The 19235-nt window shown below is 34.6% G+C and overlaps 1 protein-coding gene across 1 annotated transcript in view; it reads left to right on the forward strand.

The window, feature by feature from the left end:
* Window positions 1-2: 2 nt before the first annotated feature.
* The window catches only part of LOC117322964 (ral GTPase-activating protein subunit beta-like), a 44613-nt gene continuing 25380 nt past the window's right edge, over window positions 3-19235 (forward strand). Inside the window, 14 exon segments of the mRNA XM_033877934.1 lie at window positions 3-107; window positions 1235-1586; window positions 2435-2633; window positions 3194-3358; window positions 5203-5223; window positions 9546-9779; window positions 10204-10458; window positions 11188-11337; window positions 14252-14461; window positions 15106-15341; window positions 15940-16082; window positions 16351-16463; window positions 17550-17678; window positions 18151-18255. Of these exon segments, the coding sequence (XP_033733825.1) occupies window positions 1383-1586; window positions 2435-2633; window positions 3194-3358; window positions 5203-5223; window positions 9546-9779; window positions 10204-10458; window positions 11188-11337; window positions 14252-14461; window positions 15106-15341; window positions 15940-16082; window positions 16351-16463; window positions 17550-17678; window positions 18151-18255 (2164 nt within the window). The 5' untranslated portion in view covers window positions 3-107; window positions 1235-1382.

The raw sequence follows: 19235 nt of genomic DNA on the forward strand, positions 1-19235 counted from the left end.
GAGTTATCTTCCGTGTTTTGATATTTCAGGCGTACGACTTGGATTATAATGTTGTAAATATTGGAAGTCAGACGGTGTTGATCGCTGGAAATGTAGGTATAAACAAGGTAAGTTACCAAATTAGATATTGGATATATCAGAGCATCGTAAAAAGTTATGCGCTTTCAAAATGCACAGAGGTCGATGATATCGACACCTGTTCATATCGGCCAAGCCCTGCTTCGGGTTTCATGAACCCAGCACTTGCAGCAGTCATTGAGTCAAGCAGTTGCATTGCCTATATAGCTAGGCCCTACCTAGTTCATTATTTATTTTATCGAACATTGGGTATTATTCCAGTCCATGCAGCAACCTAATAATTCATATCAATCACGTTTGTTTCCATATTACACACAGGTGTGTTGCATAAAAATTTGCATAATAATCACTTGTAAAATCACCTGTGCAAATTGATTAAAAAGGCTCTGAAACATTCTCCAACATACATCTTCTGAGCACAGCGGGAAAATCCTCCTGGAAATGAAAGCTTAGCTTGCTTCAATTTCACTGGGGCAAGATGCGGACATACATTACAAAAAAAATTATAATGCCTAATTGTCAGATAAAAAAAATAGCCTCTCCCGATTTTGACCCGTCCCACAACTGTCTAATTTTTTATCTGAATTTTTTTTTGTAACGTGAGTCTGCACCTACCCCCTGTTGTCTGTTTGATCATGAACTGTACATGCATATGTCAGCTAACCTAGCTCTTAATCATCAGGCGAGGGTTAAATAACTTGCAAATGAGTGGTAACTTATATATAATATATATATATTACCAATCAGATTTTAAGTTTTGTTAAAAATCAGCATATGTAATTTAAGAAATTAATGAAAATTCATTAATAAAAAGTTAATACCGTAAAATTGTGTAATTGAATTTTGCGAACTCATTTATATTTATGTCACACTACTGTATGTTCAATTGATTATGTATGCATGCGCAGATACTAGAAGATTTCTTTGTAATTTGGCTTTGAATAATGAAATAATTTATCAGATGGAACATGGGGATACATTGTAGGCCCATTATCTGTCTCAAAAAAGATTTGGCCCTTATTATACAGCATGGTGAATATGCTGTTATATAATCAGGATCAACGAAATCTAAATCATGGCAATTTGTTGTTTATTAAAACATCTAATATGCTATATAATTGTTAGTATGCTTTCATTTTTGTCTTTTTTTTTTCAGTTGGAAATGATTGACCAGCATAATGATGATCAACGATATGGTAGAACATGAACTGTAAGCTCTGCATGTCATTAATATTGAACCATGTATGCTTAGAGCCTTAGAGGTCCTTACAGCGAGCCATACATGTCATTATAAGTAGGGAACCATGTATGCGGAGTGGGCCTCACTCCAAGATGATATCCAATGTGACAAGGCCAACCAGAGTGTCCTTCACAAGTTCCCTCCCCTTGTTGGCCGTGATGTGGCCTTTACTGTGGTCAAGCACATTGCGTCTAGTATCAATCTTGCAGCCAACAACTCCGAGCCATCAAACCTCAACACTGACAAAGATGTTAAATGGGCCATGGAGGTAAACACATTTTTCTCGCATACTTTACAAGAGTAGTGATCCTGTGGTTGCTAGCTATAGGGATTGAATTTAATAGAATCTTATATGGGCCTGTTCCGTGGAAAGGAATATCTCAACTTGAGTGTAAGAGTGCTAGTCAGCAAGAATGTTGACGAGTGCTGGCCTGCCAAACTCTAATAATTACACAAGGGTTGATTTTCCTGTCCATGATGCAAAACAAAAAACAAAATGAAAAACAATACATAGATCTACTTTACATCAAGTTATATATTAATCAAATACCTCTAAGTTTTGAAGTAGCATATATACTGTACTGATAAAATCACATTAGCAGTTTGTCCTAGAGGTCAAGGTCACACATTGATGTTGAAGAATTCCAATAATTCTTTCTGACTTTCTTAATTAGGCTATGATTAATTTCTGTCCCACTTAGGGTATGTCGTGTAGTTAGACTGACTTAAAAGTTGCTGAGACAGATTTGAATACTGTTTACATGTCTATAGTGTTAACAAAATCTCTACTAGGCTAATGCCACAATGATAAGGGCAGAGGTCAAGTGTTTTCAGGATTTAACCTCAATCTCCCTTAAAGAGAAAGTTTATGGATATTGATTTGTACAATTAATGGTAATACATGTACAGTGCATTTGCTTACCACTGAAGATTTGTTGTGGCACATGATTTTTGAGACATATTACCTCATCCTTTGTTGTCCTTAGTTGTTTCAAGATAAAGTGACCATTCATTGACCTTATCACCAGTGGACTGTTGACTTAATCTACATAAATATCTAAAAAATCCCTCAGATTTCCAAACTTTTTACATGATCTGATATTATTTTCATTGAAGGTGCTATGTTTTGGGCTGAGCTTACCACTGTCAGAGCACGAGACAATCAAGGAGTGTGTCCTTGTTTACTTTGAATGGTTATCAGCATGCACATCACCGAAAGTATGTGTTCCGCGGCCAGTGAAGGAAAATCCTAACCCGTATGCTCAGGACATGATACATCATCTACTTAACCTGTTTGTGCCACGTCCTGGCTCAGGTAAGTCTTGTTGGGCACATTCTCTCTCAGAAAGCCCATTTTTGTCAATGGATTAAATACATGCATCTGAGTACATTACTTGATACAAGTAGAAGTAAATGATTTTTCAAAGAATACATTTTGGAGGGACATGGCCCAAAATTGGAAACGAAGAATTTTTTTCTAGTCTTAATTATTCTGTACAGATGAATTTGATCAAATTTTAAAGCAGACAGAAACTAATGGTTAATATCTGGAGGCTCGGGGATGGGATCCAATTGTCGAATTCAAAATTTAGTATAAATATTGAATGCTTTTCAACAACTTGGTTTTAATCATCTTTTGAATGAGTAAACTGAATGTAAGTTTAAAGCAAAGTGTTGCTTTCTTGACTTTTATGCATAGTACTACATACTACAGAGGCGGATCGTAAAAAGGGGAAAATATTTGAAATATAGGTTTTGAATAAGAGTGTTTTGCCATGATCACTGAAATATCAAGGTGATTGATGCAGGCCCTCTGAGCTTCTTATTTGTTTAGTTTCCTAGATGTGCCAAATTGATTACATGACCTACTTTCAGGGGTGGATTTGGTGAAGCGACAGGCACTTCTTTGTCATCGGGTTCTGAGGTGTATAGAAGATGTAGCAGAAAAGTCCAATGTGCTGACAAGGGACACCTGGGAAACATTACTCCGGTTCCTCCTCGCGGCCAACGACAGTTTGCTGTCTCCCCCAACAGAGAAAGGTGGGGATATAACAACCTAATTAACATAAAACAATACTACAGTTATCTTGGTTTTTGCATAAATTATTTGCACATGAAATGGCATGGTGTTTCTTGAAAACTAACATAAGATTCATGATCATGTTTGTAGACTTAGGATAAAAGTAAACAGAACAAAATTAATGGCAATCTACATAGTAATTCAGTTTTGATAGGTATATGCTGTTATGCCTGTGATTTTTGCTAGAGTTGTTTCCCCTTGAATTTAATTTTGAAATTACGATATATGTTCCCAAGTTTTTGAATGCATGTGAATGGCTCAGTGATGTCATTAAATTAACAATCATTAACATAATAAAAGTGACCAACATACATTTACTTAAGTATGAAAATCTTTTTGAAAAAGTTAACTTAAGGTAGCATAATACACTTATATTACACTGAAAAATGAACTCTTCAGTTGCAATACATCGTCTGTAACACATGGTCCTGACGCTCACAGACAGAGAATGTTGGACGATTGGTAAACTTTCCATTGTTTCCCAAAAAGTATTTCTTCAGGAACTTTGACCAATCTGAATACTACTTTCTTAGTGGTTTCAGTTTGACTATAGACAGTAACAGCAGATCCATGGATTACCTTTTGATAGTGAAAGAACTTTCAATAAAGTTTTTCAAAAATCAGACGTCAATGGTATAATAGAAAAAAATTCAAAAATCGGATATAAATGCCATTAAGGAAAAACAAAATGTTTATATGTCTGTTAAATTCATTGACCATAAGTAGCACATATATTGCATGGTTTGGTGGCGACCCCCTTGCTGGAGATCCCGAAAATATGGTTTACACAAAAGAGTTCCACAGTTTAATCTGTATGGTGGTATTTTTAATTTGATTGGTTACTATTTTCAGGACCAAAACAAGAATCTCAGTACCAATTGTCCCACGTTCTCAGTACATGAGCTTCAGGACCGTGGTTACAAAAATTCAAACATTCCGAAATGTGTTACTGTAGGCAGGGTTGCTAAAGAAAGTGTGGAAAAAGTACATTTTATTATTGTCAATAAATTTATATTAGATATACCAAGTTAGTTCACAAATGTGTCAAAATCAGGGTGAGTTTATGTTATGGTGTCTGGTTTCATTTTAACCACAAAAGTTTTGTTTGACGAGGGACAGATATTTGGCTATCCTTTACTTTTCTATTTTGTATGACAAAACAACATCTTCCTATCATCAGTTATGCATCAAGATTGATGTTCTTAGTATATGTTTATTAACTTTCTGTTATGAATTTGATTTATTTAGCAATTATAGTTAAAATTCATGACCTGTTACAACCAACATAAATCTGGGAAAAAAATCTCACAATTCCAAGCCCTATATAAAGTAAGACATTTGAATCGAAATAACAATAACGTTGTCTTGCTTAAATACAATTTTAACTAACACTAACTTAACACTCATGGATTAAATTTAAAGATTATTAATTAGAATAAGTTGGTTTACATATTGTGTACATCAGAAATAAATAATACACCCTGTTGTGTTTGATTATTGAATGAATTCAGATTGAAGAATAAAATTCACAAACACTCAGAAAAAAATTCAGAAAAAAAATCCAAAAAATTTTAAGTTCATATAATTGATATTTGGTATTTTTTATCGGATTTGTTTACAAAGATATGACAAATTTTTTTCTGGACTTGTTTACAAAGATATGACATTTTTATTTTCCGGATATGACGATTTGGCCGAGATGCCCAAGATTTCTTTTGGTTGTAGATATGGCTGTATTTCTAACAAAACAGACTTGTTGCAATGTTATGTTATTCTGCATGTGTTGCCATTTTTGTTCATGCAGACGATACAGGACTGAGCTCATGTAAGTTATTCACTGATGTGTTGTATCATCAACTAATGCCATTAGTTCCTACTCCACCGTACGGAGTTGTCTCCCAGAATCTCTCCTCTATCATTAATACCTCGGTCCATTCTGGGATCTCCTCTCAGTACTACAATGTAAAACTAAATAAAACCAGGGGCAATAACTCTGTATTTCCCATTGCAGAGGTAGGGGGGGGGGGGGCAATATTTTTGTGTTTTCCCCTTGACAGCATATAAATGCTTGCTTCTCCAGGTTTTTTTTTAATTCTTTACATTGTTCGTAAGGACAATATATTTTTGAAAGATATCTGTACACCGCAAGAGAAAAGAACAAAAAATTATTGAGAAATAGTAGTAAAATTTAGAATTTAAAAAAGTAATTTCAAATTGTTTAGAAATAAAAAGTTAAAATGTAACATAAGCAACTGATATCTTTTATAACATTCAGAATCTCACTTCCAGAGACCTGTGGATAATGTGGTGAAGAAACATCAGCTTATTTATAATAGTTCCAGCTCATTAATTAATCAGCAATGTAAATATTAGGTAAATTAAAAAGCCCAATAAAGACATATTTTTAAGTTCAAAACAGATAGATTTTTAATTGAAAAAAATTATTACTGGGGTACATTTAAGGAATATTGATTTATTTCGGAAAATTCACTCATTCAAAGAATGTACATTTAATTGAATAATTTATGATAATTTCTGATTGTAATAAATGATTTAATGTCACAATTCATTTTAAAATGCCATAGATAATTTCATAAATCCAAAATATATAAAACCTTGAAAATGTTACATTCGTATATCGTAATACTGTGAGGAGATTGCCTGTCCTTGTTATGTGACCCAAGGTTCTGCCTGCTCATGGTCAGTGTCTTTGTTTCCTGTATGGGGAATCCTGGGATGTAGCTATATATAGGTGGGTCTTCCCGTAAGTTATAATTAGTAAATATGTACCCGTATACTGCATTTGGGCTTTTTTGTTTGGTATTTTTAAAAAATTCAAGTTCTCACATTGGAAATCAGAACTTATGCTATGTTTGAAGATGACAAATATTGTGTCAAAAAAATGAGGAAAAATCTAAATAAGGATTTGAATAAATGCATATTAGTGTTTAATTTATAATTTCATAGTTAATTTGATATTTTAAAAATAAAATTTTGAGAGAATTTTTTTTTCTTGAATACTGTAAAATTGGAAATACTCAATATGCTTTTACTTGTTACACTTTGTTTTGTAGAAATTGTTCACATTATAATATAATTTTGTTTTCACATGCTTATTTTAACGCTGAATTAATCGTGATACAAGGAAAATATTTCTCTACAATGAGGATTTCCACTTTTACAGTAATTTTTTGTTTCGTCTATTTTGATAAGTTTTTCTTCAATATAATTTCACATGCATAATTAAAGATTTCCAATCAGATATTAATTAAGTTACACAGAGGGATTTCATATGCATGCTAAATCGATAATTATTGAAATCTTAGAGTGGTTCCCCTTTGTCCTGAATGCCGAAGGTCCCTTGCCTGTTTTGGTGTCTATCTGACTTGAAGTGGCTTGTGTATTTGATGCTTGTTCTTTTACTATTGTTTGTGTGATGTGCATGTTGTCACCTAATCCAAGATTGATGTACGTTTGGAGATAATAATTTCAAATGTATTACAGTGTTACTTCGTTAACCTAGATCAGAATGATTGACAGTCGTGAGTTGAAATACATTTATTCCTGGTGACTATTTCTATGATAATAAAAATATTTTTATGTCATTTGGAAAACTTATTTTGGGTAATTAACCCAAAAGCATATTTGAAGATCTAATAGCTCACAGATATGGATTTCATGCAACCACTTACTATATAAGGTCTGCAGTAAGTCTTTTTTCTTATTCCTTTTATTTCAGGTTTGTTTTCTTTTTAAAATCTGTTTGTAGGACATAAAAGTTGTCCTGCAGTTTTTTTCAAAAATCAGTTCTGAATTAATTTCAACTATAAACTATATATTTTTTTTATTGGAAATTATTTGAATTTCAGTTTCTATAACAAATATTTGTAGAACTTCATGCACAAAATCAACGTCGACTACATTTCAGCTTTTGTTTATCGATTGTAAAATATGTTTTGAGTCACGACTGTTAATCTATGTTAATTGATGTAGCTGACATAATTTTCAGTATGGACAATTCTAATTTACTTTATCTGGAAATTGATTTATTCTGGGACTACGTACCATAAAACCAGATTATCTAGTTTAACTAGGTTCCACTGTACATGCTAAGCTTGAGGGCCTAAGTTTGTTGAAATTTTGAATTGGTTAATACAGTTAGTACATATATATATAGCAGTGCAGATGGGAGGCGATCAACATATCAACCTCAAAATAACATATATACATGTATTTCATTGGTTAAGCTTATCATTTATCACAATTACATATTATCATGATTTATTACAACACATAATTTATTACCGCTCATATAATAATTTATTTTGAAAGTTATAGCTTATACATGTATCTAGCTTATCATTTCTATATAAATACAGAGCTTAGAATGTTTATGTCTAAAATACACCTTGTGCTTTTTCATTTAGAATTCCACCTTTTAAAGCTTTCTGATTTAGCTTGGTTTAGTTATAGTAAAGTTACAGAAGATTTTATTTGCATACATCTACTCAGATATCATACTTTGATCTTGGGGACACTTGAAGTGAAATTTAGATGATATTGGTAAGAAGAAAATTTCAGGAATGTTCTTGTTTGACAAGAAATGTGGTTGAGATTTTCTTAAAGATGCAAATTAATTAATATGTCTTCAGAGAAGAATGTATGCATACAGTATGCATAAAAACTCTTTGATTGTAGATCGTGAGTTTGAGGTCCACTAGGGATTCCATTGGACCCTTGAGAGTATGTCTTTGACTCTAAAGTCAGATTTTCTCTTGAGAGTATAGGGACATGTCTATATGACGTATATCTTGACACTTCAAATTTCTGAGAAATCACGATTTTACTTCTGAAATCTCTAAAATTCAAGGGACAATTGGATAAAAAATTATTATACATGCACAAGCTCTCTCGTGATATACATTTGCAACATAAGTATTAGATGGAGAAAAAATATCATCAACTTCGAAGTTATTTTCCGCCTGATTTCATTTGACTCATTTCACTTTACAGGTGATTAACGTATGTCCAGTAATAAGCCTACAGACACATTCTTACGATCAAAGTCCTATATATATATCGGGAGGGAAGCTATTTCTGCAAATCATGAAATTTTCATTCATCAAACTTAGAAAGGATATGTATCGAGTGTCGAATGCCAAACACCATTAACATTAGCCTGTGGTAGATTCTTAAGTGTTTGAATTTGTGTGCAGGATGTTTTATATGTTTCAAAATTTGACAGAGTATAATGGTATGGCGTTGTCTTCCTGTGTAAATTTTGTCAGGAGAGATATCCTCTGACATTTTTATTGACTTTTATCTCATTGAAACTTGGTAGGTAATAAATAATTATGATAATTATGTAGTTGTGTTAATTACCCGAGCGGAATTTTAATTTTGCAAAGTTATTGCCCTTTGTTACAACCTCCCAGAATTTTATTAAGAGGGTATAATATAGTAATCACATTACCTGTGTCCAGTCTTCGGTGATAACATTGTGTACACAATACATGTATGTCATGAACCCCATTGGTCAAGGTCAAAGGTCACACTTGACCTCTTTTACTAAGCTTTACTTGTACCCCTGAACAGATGAATTTTGCCGATGATGGAGTGGGAGGTTTATCTGTGCGAGTCCCACACACTTTGCTTTACATGTATTTATTTTAGTATTTAAATTTTGTTCATCTTATTTGTAGATCATTATCTTAGTTTTCAACCAATTTGATTTGACAATTTGGTCTCATTTCTATACATGAATTGGTATTGATACAATTGTAAATTTCTCTTTGGCATGGTCGAGTGATGAGTGTATATTGTTCTACTCTGCAGTACTTTGACTTGTTTTTTATTTTTACAGTCAAATGCATAGTGGGAATAATGATTTATTCCTTGTTTAGAATTTAATCCCCAAGTTTATCAGAGGTATTACATAGGTGGTGTAAGTGATAGAAACAGATTTTCATTACCCATGTAACAAGTCTATTAATTTTCCATTAAAAACCTATGAAAATCCCATTAAACCTCCAAAACTCATTAATTTGATTTCAGTTATTAATGGTGTGTGTTAATGCCTTTTTCATGGTCAGTCAATGATACCTGGTTTTGTACTATTATACTTGACATGAAGCTTTACTGTTGTAGATGATATCGGCGACCACCTCTGTGAGAGAGTGCTGAGTGTCCTGTTTGAAATGTGGCTACTGGCTTGTCACAAGTGCTTCCCGTCACCATCACTGTGGAAGACTTTCAGGAATATGTGTGTCAACTGGCGACATCACGAGGCACTGGTCACACAGTGGCACAAGGTCAACCATAATCTCACGTCACGCCTTCTAAAGATCATGTATGGAGCCGATTACCCAGAGCTCCAGCTTAGTGAGTATAGAGTTACTCAGATATTAGTACTCCATCTTAGAATTTTATTATTTTTGTTATTTCATGGCTCATGAATAGAGAAATGATGAAATGAAATTATTTTGTGAAATCATTGTCAATAGCACTTGTAATGCTGATATATATTTTTCTTTTCATCATGAGCAATTTCTTCAAATTTCAGTTATCATACTTTAAATCTCTTACTTTTTTGTATTGAATAAAAAGTCATTAAACCTGTACCAACAATTATTATATTTACTGGTATACAGCTTAATATTCTTAATGGCAAATTTCATTCAAGACAAAATATAATTATTGACATAGTTTGTAAATAAATTAGATCTGAAAACTAAAATGATTTGCAAGTGTACTTTAGAGTAGTTTCGCCAGAAATAGGAGAGAATGGAAATGTTGTATATTTCAGATGAGACCGAGAGCCAGTTCATCTCACCAGATGTGACGGACGACTGTGTAGCACAGTGCTGGTTTCGATTCCTTCACATCATACAGAATCCAGTAGATCTATGTCACCCCGAGATCATCGGCGGGACTCCAAAGTTCCTACAGCTCCGCTCAGGAGAGGGAATTGACCCTACCCAGCACGAATGTCTACAAAAACTGCCATATATTTTCTACAAGGCCATGAGGGGAATCTCCATCTTAATTAATGCATTTCTAGGTATGTTATGTCGACAATATATAGAAACATTTGTAACTGTTGTATTTGTCAATTTGTCTGTTAACGTTGTATTTGTCAAATTGACTATAAACGATGTATTTGTCAAATTAACTGTTAACATTGTATTTGTCAAATTGACTGTTTAAGTTGTACATATGTATTTGTCAAATTGACTTAACATTGTATTTGTCAAATTGACTGTTAACAGTGTTTTTGTTAAATTGACTGTTAACATTGTATTTGTCAATTTGACTTAACGTTTTAATTGTCAATTTGACTGTTAACATTGTATTTGTCAAATTGACTGTTAACATTGTATTTGTCAATTTGACTTAACGTTTGTATTTGTCAAATTGACTGTTAACATTGTATTTGTCAATTTGACTGTTAACGTTGTATTTGTCAATTTGACTGTTAACATTGTATTTGTCAAATTGACTGTTAACATTGTATTTGTCAAATTGACTGTTAATGTTTTAATTGTCAAATTGACTGTTAACATTGTATTTGTCAAATTGACTGTTAACATTGTATTTGTCAAATCGACTGTTAACATTGTATTTGTCAAATTGACAGTTATATTTGTCAATTTTAGGAACAAGAGTGATAATTATAGAATATTAACCAGATATTTAGATAATTATGTTTGAAAAATAAGTGAAGACTAATTCTGAAAAGAAACCTTCATTATTGTGTTAAATTCTACTAACTGTGTTTTTATGATATAAGGAATATCTCAGTCACTGAAGGCAGAGGAGGAACTAACCCAGCCTCCGTCGAGTAATCGTCACTCAGTAAACGTACCACCAGTCACACCACCCGGACAGAGGAAGTCTACACGACCAATGTCAGTACTGGCTGGAACTCTCTCTCAGAAAGGTAACAAATATCCTCAAAAAATTTCAGAATTTTCATCAACAATTTGCTGCATTTCATGAAAATAAGAAATTAATCTATGTATACCTTTTAGGATTACAGGAAGAACTTCTTTTTTTATATTTATTTTTTTATTTTTCAAAATTTTAACATATTCATACATATAACATGACATAAGACACATTAGACACACATTCAACACATTCATCCAACATTCAATACATGGAAAACAAGAGTTAACAACAGTCAAACAAAATCTTAAAAAAAACAAAACCAGAATAAACACAGAAAAACAAGGTAGGATTGTTTGTTCTAAATTTTGTGTTATCAGAAAAAAAAAAATATTTAAGGCAGGAAGAATAAGTTTAGCGGAAAGAAATATTGAAGATAAAATTGTTTTGTTTTTAGCTCACCTGGTCCGAAGGACCAAGGTGAGCTTATGCTATACTGTGGCGTCCGTCTGTCGTCCGTCCGTCTGTCGTCCGTCCGTCCGTCGTCCGTCCGTCCGTCCGTCAACAATTGACTTATTTGACTTCTTCTTCATAACCGCTGATCGGAATTTAAACAAATTTGGTCAGAAGCATCCCTATGGGTAGGGGACTCAAAATTGTACAAATGATGGGGCTGACCCCCTGGGGGCCTCTGGGGCGGGGCCAAAAGGGGTCATTTTTGCGCTATTGATATAAACGACTTCTTCTCTGAAACCGAGCAATGCCTGTCGCTCATATTTGTATAGTAGCATCACTATGAGGTGGGGATTCAAAATTGTACAAATGATGGGACTAACCCCCCAGCGGCATGAGGGGCGGGGCCAAATGTGGTCAATTGGGCTATATTCATATAATTGACTTCTTCTCTGGAACTAAACAATGGATATCTCTCATATTTTACTGGTAGCATCACCTTGGGGTAGGAATTTGAAATTGTACAAATGACGGGGCCGACCCCCTGGGGGCTTAGGGGCGGGATCAAAAGGGGTCAGTTTTGCAGAATTGATATAAACGACTTCTGCTCTGAAACTAAGCAATGGATATCACTCATTTTGCCTGGTAGCCTCCCTATGGGGTGGGGATTCAAAATTGTATGAATGATGGGGCTAAACCCCAAGGGGCCTGAGGGGTGGGGCCAAAGTTAGTCAATTTGTTTAAACAACTTCTCTGAAACTAAGCAATGGATATTGCTCACATTTGTATGGTAGCATGGTTATGCGGTGGGGATTCAAAATTGTACAAATGTTGGGGTTGACTCGGGCCGCCAGGGGGCTGAGGGGTGGGGCCAAAAGGGGTCAATTTGGCTAAATTGATTTAAACAACTTATTCTCTGAAACTTAGCAATGGTTTGACTGGTAGCATCCTATTGGGGTAGGGATTCAAAATTGTATAAAGGAAGGAGCTGACCCCCAGGGGGCAGAGGGCAGGGTCAAAAGGGGTCAATTGGTCTAAACAAGATCTTCTCTGAAACTAAGCAATGGATATCACTCACATTTGTGTGGTAGCATCCTTATGGGGTCACGCCAAAAGTCAATTTCATTTCATGAATTAATGCACTTTTTTGGCATTTTTAGTATTAAAATAAAATCAATGTACATGTACCCATATAAAATGCTTATGATATATATTGACATAGCAATACCAGTGCCAATATATACTTAAGCATCATTCTTGTTTCATATCTCATGAAACCAGGTGAGCGATACAGGCCCTCTGGGCCTCTTGTTTTTCATACAGGAGTTTTTTTTTATACAGGAAGAAGTTTATATAATAAACATTTTAGTGGCATTTGAGGGGTAATATTTCTGCTACAGTCAGTATCTTGTTTAAAGTTGATAAATAAATAATTTATAAATGTATTTTTGTAAACTGTGGTATTTATGTTATCTGTTGGCTTGATAGCTTAATACATAGATGTGTTATAAAGCAAAGAAGTTCTGAATTTGAGAATTTGTTATTATCCCCTCACGACGAAAGTCGGGGAGGGGATATAGCGTTCCATTCGTACGTAAGTACGTACGTACGTACGTCGTACGTATGTTCACTTTTTGTCAGTGCTCTTGCGACTTCATTTTTGAACAGATTCTGACCAAACTTCATATATGGGTCCAGCATGGGAATACCTCGAACGAGTTCGTGTTTCAGGGTGCCAAGGTCAAGGTCACCGTTACTATTTATAGAAAATCTTTGTCAGCACTCTTGCAACTTCATTTTTGAACGGATCCTGACCAAACTTCATATATGGGTCCAGCGTGGGAATACCTCGAACGAGTTCGTGTTTCAGGGTGCCAAGTTCAAGGTCACCGTTACTATTTATAGAAAATCTTTGTCAGCGCTCTTGCAACTTCATTTTTGAACGGATCCTGACCAAACTTCATATATGGGTCCAGCATGGCAGTACCTCAAACAAGTTCGTGTTTCAGGGCGCCAAGGTTAAGGTCAAGGTCACTGCTACTATTTATAGAAAATCTTTGTCAGCGTTGTTGTGACTTCATTTTTGAATGGATCCTGACCAAACTTCATATATTGGTCCAGCATGGCAATACCTCGATAGCCCATGCCTGATAATAAGCCCATCCATGTCTTTTGCAGTTCAGTGCAAATGACAACTGATGTTATTTCAATGTCCTGCAATAACCCCACCCCCCATTTTGCGTCAGAGTTCATTTGTTAGCACGTGAGGGGATTTGTATCTTTTTCGATGCCTTGTTTGTTTTCCAGTTTTACATTCTTGTGACTGACAGTTCGTCATTTTGCTAAATAAAATGTACTAAGATTTATGGTAGCAAAATTAGTATATCTACAATAACACGCTCTCAAGCTTGTTTTTATGTTCAATACCATGACTAGATGAATGATGAGAACATATATATATATATGAATAAGAATTTATTGAACCTACATTTCCTTTCATTATTCTGTTCTAGGGTCCTCAAAGTCATCCTCAGTCACCACTAAATCGGCCCTTCCTCCTCCCTCCAACTTCCCTGGTCAGCTCCTGTTGGACTCTCGTCAGCCCCTGGCCCCAACCCGGCCACGCTGCAACAGTGTCCTCCATATGTACGGGGCCTGGCTGTTTGATGCAGCCTTAGCTCGAGTCCGACTTCTGGCGTGTCATCGAGGGCCCACTGTGAATGGTAAGCACTTCAGTTTTATAGATTCATTCTGCATCTGGTATGTCAGTAAATAACTAAGTCAGTAAATAAATTATTTACAAAAGGGGTTAAACACCATTTGTTTACTTGTGACATTTTTCTGCCACAATGTTGATATACGATTGACACCAAATATGAGAGTTATTGATAAAAAAATATTTTTTTAAGAATACCTTGTTTGTGTAAGAACCCTTCTGATGTAGTATTCTTTGTATTACATGTTTATTTATATATATTAGATACAGATTGGTTTGTAAATTTCTTAGACATATATATATAATATATTTAAAAGCAGTCCATCCCTCCTTTGTTTTAGAATTGTGATTATAAAAGTGATGAGAAAGAGAAAATAACAAGCTTACCAGAACATAATTTACAGATAATTGTTTGATACTGATCATTCTGTTTGTACTTTGTTTGTATTGTAAAGAAACTTGGACATTTAATGTTGGAAAAAGTTAATCTTTAAGTCAGCAACAGAGATTTTTGTTATTTATTCATTCAGACTGAGCGTAATTTGAATTCAGTTTAGCATTTACGGGGCTAAAAAGCAGGCATGATAATTTTATCATTTTCTTACCAAAACTTTTATACATTTTTGATTTGAAAAATATTCATTTTTACAGCTCGTGCAGATCGAAGAACAAATTCATTCACAGACAACAGACAGACCTCCATTTCCCTGGACTATCATTCCGACCTGAGTCTGTCGGTGGATAACACGTATGAGACCGGGCGAGCTGAGGCCCTTGGGGCCCTTTGTAGGATTTTCTGTGCACACAAGACGGGGGAAGAAATTCTGCCAGTCTACTACTCACGGTTCTACATAGCCATGTACTATGGCCTACAGACATCTGATGATGTGAGTTTTTTTTTATGAAGATGAAGCGATAATGATTAACCTGTGTCCTCCTGGTTTTACTGATGTCATTCGGTTAAGGTTTCAGATAGGCTTTGTAAAATAATGAACAGAAATTTCAAAATTCTATATTGTAGAAAAGCATATACACTCCTCGTCAAAAAAATGCATAAAACAATACAAAATATTCCTTATTGACTCAAAGAAATGAAAAACAAGCTTGATAGAACAGCTTATTAGTCCCCGTATGAGCGTATGTACATAATGCCAAAGATTTTCAGCGCTCTAGCGGCTTCATTCCTTGAGGAACATTGATCAAATTTCACACGATGATAAAGGACCAGTTTGAATTTCAGGGATTTTGGGTCAAGGTCGCTGTTAGTATTTTTAGCCGGAGATGGTAGGGGACATGTACATGTATTGCTTTAGCATTACACAGTATGCTTGTTCTTGTTGATAATTGTCAAATCATAAATACTCCTTATTTGGGATCTTTTAACTAATTAGATTATAATACCCCAGGTGATTTGTTTAAAATCTCATGAAAAAAAGATGAATAATACTAGGTTTGCTGATCCTAACCTATACTTTGTTTGACCAGAGCCTGAGTGGCCAGGTACTGGCGAGTATCCTGTTTAACTCCTGTGACCTGTTACGTGTTGACCTTGACGGTGTACAGATTTTGGTTCCATACATACTGGACGCACTACAACTAATACTCAGCGACCAATCTCCGAGACTCAAGTAAGTCCTTAATGACCTGTCTTCAAATCCTTCGTGCTGATTGGTTAATTAAAAAAATGATGGTTTTAAAATTAAGATTCCTGACATTAAAAATGTCTTAATCAAACGTGTTGAAAGTGTCAAATGTTCCCATTTTTTTTTTTTTTTTTTTGTTAAAATGGTAAATGAGTAATACATCATTGGGCCCTTGTTGTCTTTCTGAAAATAAAATGATGTATCCCTGTTGTAATGTCTGCCTAATGTTACCCTGTTTGTGAATTCCCTGCAGACTCAGCGACTCAAACGTGGACTGTCATAACGTGGAGCTGCGACGGTCCTGTATACAACTCCTGTTGTCTCTACTCTGTCTGCCTTTACACTTCAAGGACCTGGAAATCAATGGTAACCATGTCCGGTCCCACTGGCCTTGTTTAAATGAGCGGCTGTTATAATATCTACACTTCATCATAGCTTGTAATACTTTACATTTTAATGGGAAAATTAACTGGAAATTAATGGGTTTGTGTGATGGGGTTTTCATGGGAGCTTAATGGCCACACATGTTGTAGTGTCTGTAGGTTGAGCGGCTGTTATGATATATACCCTTCATCTAAGCTCATGATATTTTACTTTTTAATGGGAAAATTAACTGGAAATTAATGGGTTTGTGTAATGAGGTTTTTATGGGAGTTTAATGGCCACACATCTTGTAGTGTCTGTAGGTAGAGCACTAGTCTAATGGAACTTCAGGTGAAGCTATCGGAGGTGTGTGGTTCGATCCCTTCCCGGGCCGGTTTGTGTATTTATCAGAAAGTGAGGTCCATCCTGTGCTAACATGGTGGAACCATTTGTCAAGATAAATGTTTTCGTGTAAAATGAGTAAAAATGTGTAATATTGATATATTTATCACAGACATTGTTTATCGTGTCTGTAATGTTAATCTATTTTTCACAGACATTGTGTCCAGCTAATATTGATCTATTTATCAGACATTGTCTATTGTGTAATATTGATCTATCTATCACAGACATTGTTTGTCATGTCTGTAATGTTGATATATATATCACAGACATTGTCTGTTTATTAATGTTGAGATATTTATTACAGACATTGTCTATTGTGTAATGTTGAGATATTTATTACAGACATTGTTTATTGTGTAATGTTGATATATATATCACAGACATTGTCTATTGTGTAATATTGATCTATCTATCACAGACATTGTCTATTGTGTAATATTTCTCTATCTATCACAGACATTGTCTGTTTATTAATGTTGAGATATTTATTACAGACATTGTCTAATGTGTTATGTTGATCTAATTATCACAGACATTGTCTGTTTATTAATGTTGAGATATTTATCACAGACATTGTCTGTTTATCAATGTTGATCTATTTATCACAGAAATTGTTTATTTATTAATATTGATCTATTTATCACAAACATTGTTTATTTATTAATATTGATCTTTTTAACACAGACATTGTGTCCAGCCCTGATACCCCAGTTCAGTGTATCACCTTCCTGTCCCTTAAGAAGAAGATTATGGAGCTGTTGCTGAAGGCACTGTACAACGCCAAGGATCCTACCAATACCCAGATGTTGTTAGGTAAAACACTGTTTTCTACTCTCCTTCATTCTCTGTAAGTTATCATCATATGTTCAATGACAAACAGTTTACTTATATATATATATATATATCAAAGATGAAGTGGTAATAAAGCCTGCATGTAACTTTTAATTATGCCTCCACCATGAAATATAGGAAAGGGGCATATAGTGTTACCCATGGTCGTCCACATCCCATCCCGTCTCATAGCATCGTGTCCCATCCCATCCCGATGCAAATTTCTGTAATATTTTATACCTGTACTACAGGGGGTCTGATACTAATCGTGTTACTGGGCATAAGGTAAATATCTGTAATATTATATACCTGTTATATAGGGGTCCGATACTAATCGTGTTACTGGACTTAAAGTTAATATCTGTAATATTTTATACATGTTATACAGGGGGCCTGATGCTAATCGTGTTACTGGACTAAAAGGTAATTATCATATTTGATACCTGTTATATAGGTGGCCTGATGCTGATCGTACAGGATTTAGCCATGAGTGAAGCAGTGGACCAGACAACACTTCAGCCTCAGCACGACACTTCTGGGGATTCCGATTCACATGGAGGTATGAATGTAACAGTCCGTATCACATATAACTAAGAGGCCCAGACACCTGATACTGGGCCTGTAGCATGCTGGGGTGAAGGGCCACCAAGTTTGTTCAAATGAATAACCTTGATCTAGGGTCACAGGGGGCAAATTTGTTTAAAACAATTGAAGTTCTTCTGAAAACAAAAAAAAGTGAAGAGATGATGTTTGGCTAGTGATATGTTGAATGGATGGCTACCAACCAAGGGTGTTAATATTCAAATGAATGACCTTAAGTAATGTATTTTCAAGGTCATTGAAGTCAAAATTATCAAAAATCTTTTAATAAATTCTTAATCACCCAAAGAACAAGATCAGCTCCATAGAATATTTCGCCAACTGCATTCATACAGCATATATGCATTTACTATAGTAATTATGTCATCAAGGTATTTTTGTTATCCTATACAGCATACAATGCATCAGGAAACAAAACCTATAACAACTGACTATCAATGACTTCTACTTTACAAAATGAACTCATAATACTTAAAAAAAAATGCATCACCTGAAACCCACTTCCTTGATTAATGCCAGGTGAACCATACAGGCCCATTTAGTCTCTTGTTTTTGTCCATAAAATGTATGGGCCATTTGATTTCCCCCTGAAGTAGAGACAAATCAGTCGTTACGGTGTATTGTGTTTAGCACACATTCTTTAGATTCATATGAGCCACTTACTCTGAATGTATATACTTGTACTGATCACACTTTGATACCAGTCAGTTTTAAACACAATATCTTCATTCTCAATAGATCGTGAATTGGGTGAAATAATTCATATGTTTATATTCTTTTCAGAAAACGTAACTTCTGTTTAAACTTCAAAATGAGAAATATGATATCATATACTCACACATATTTCATCTGTTCTGAAAAAGGAAAAATGATTTATATAGTTAAGATAAGTATATACTAGGTACATTGTAGAAAGAAAGAAGCTAAAACACAAGCTTT

Source organism: Pecten maximus, chromosome 3 (assembly GCF_902652985.1).
Source record: "Pecten maximus chromosome 3, xPecMax1.1, whole genome shotgun sequence".
In the NCBI taxonomy this organism is placed as follows: Eukaryota; Metazoa; Mollusca; class Bivalvia; order Pectinida; family Pectinidae; genus Pecten; species Pecten maximus.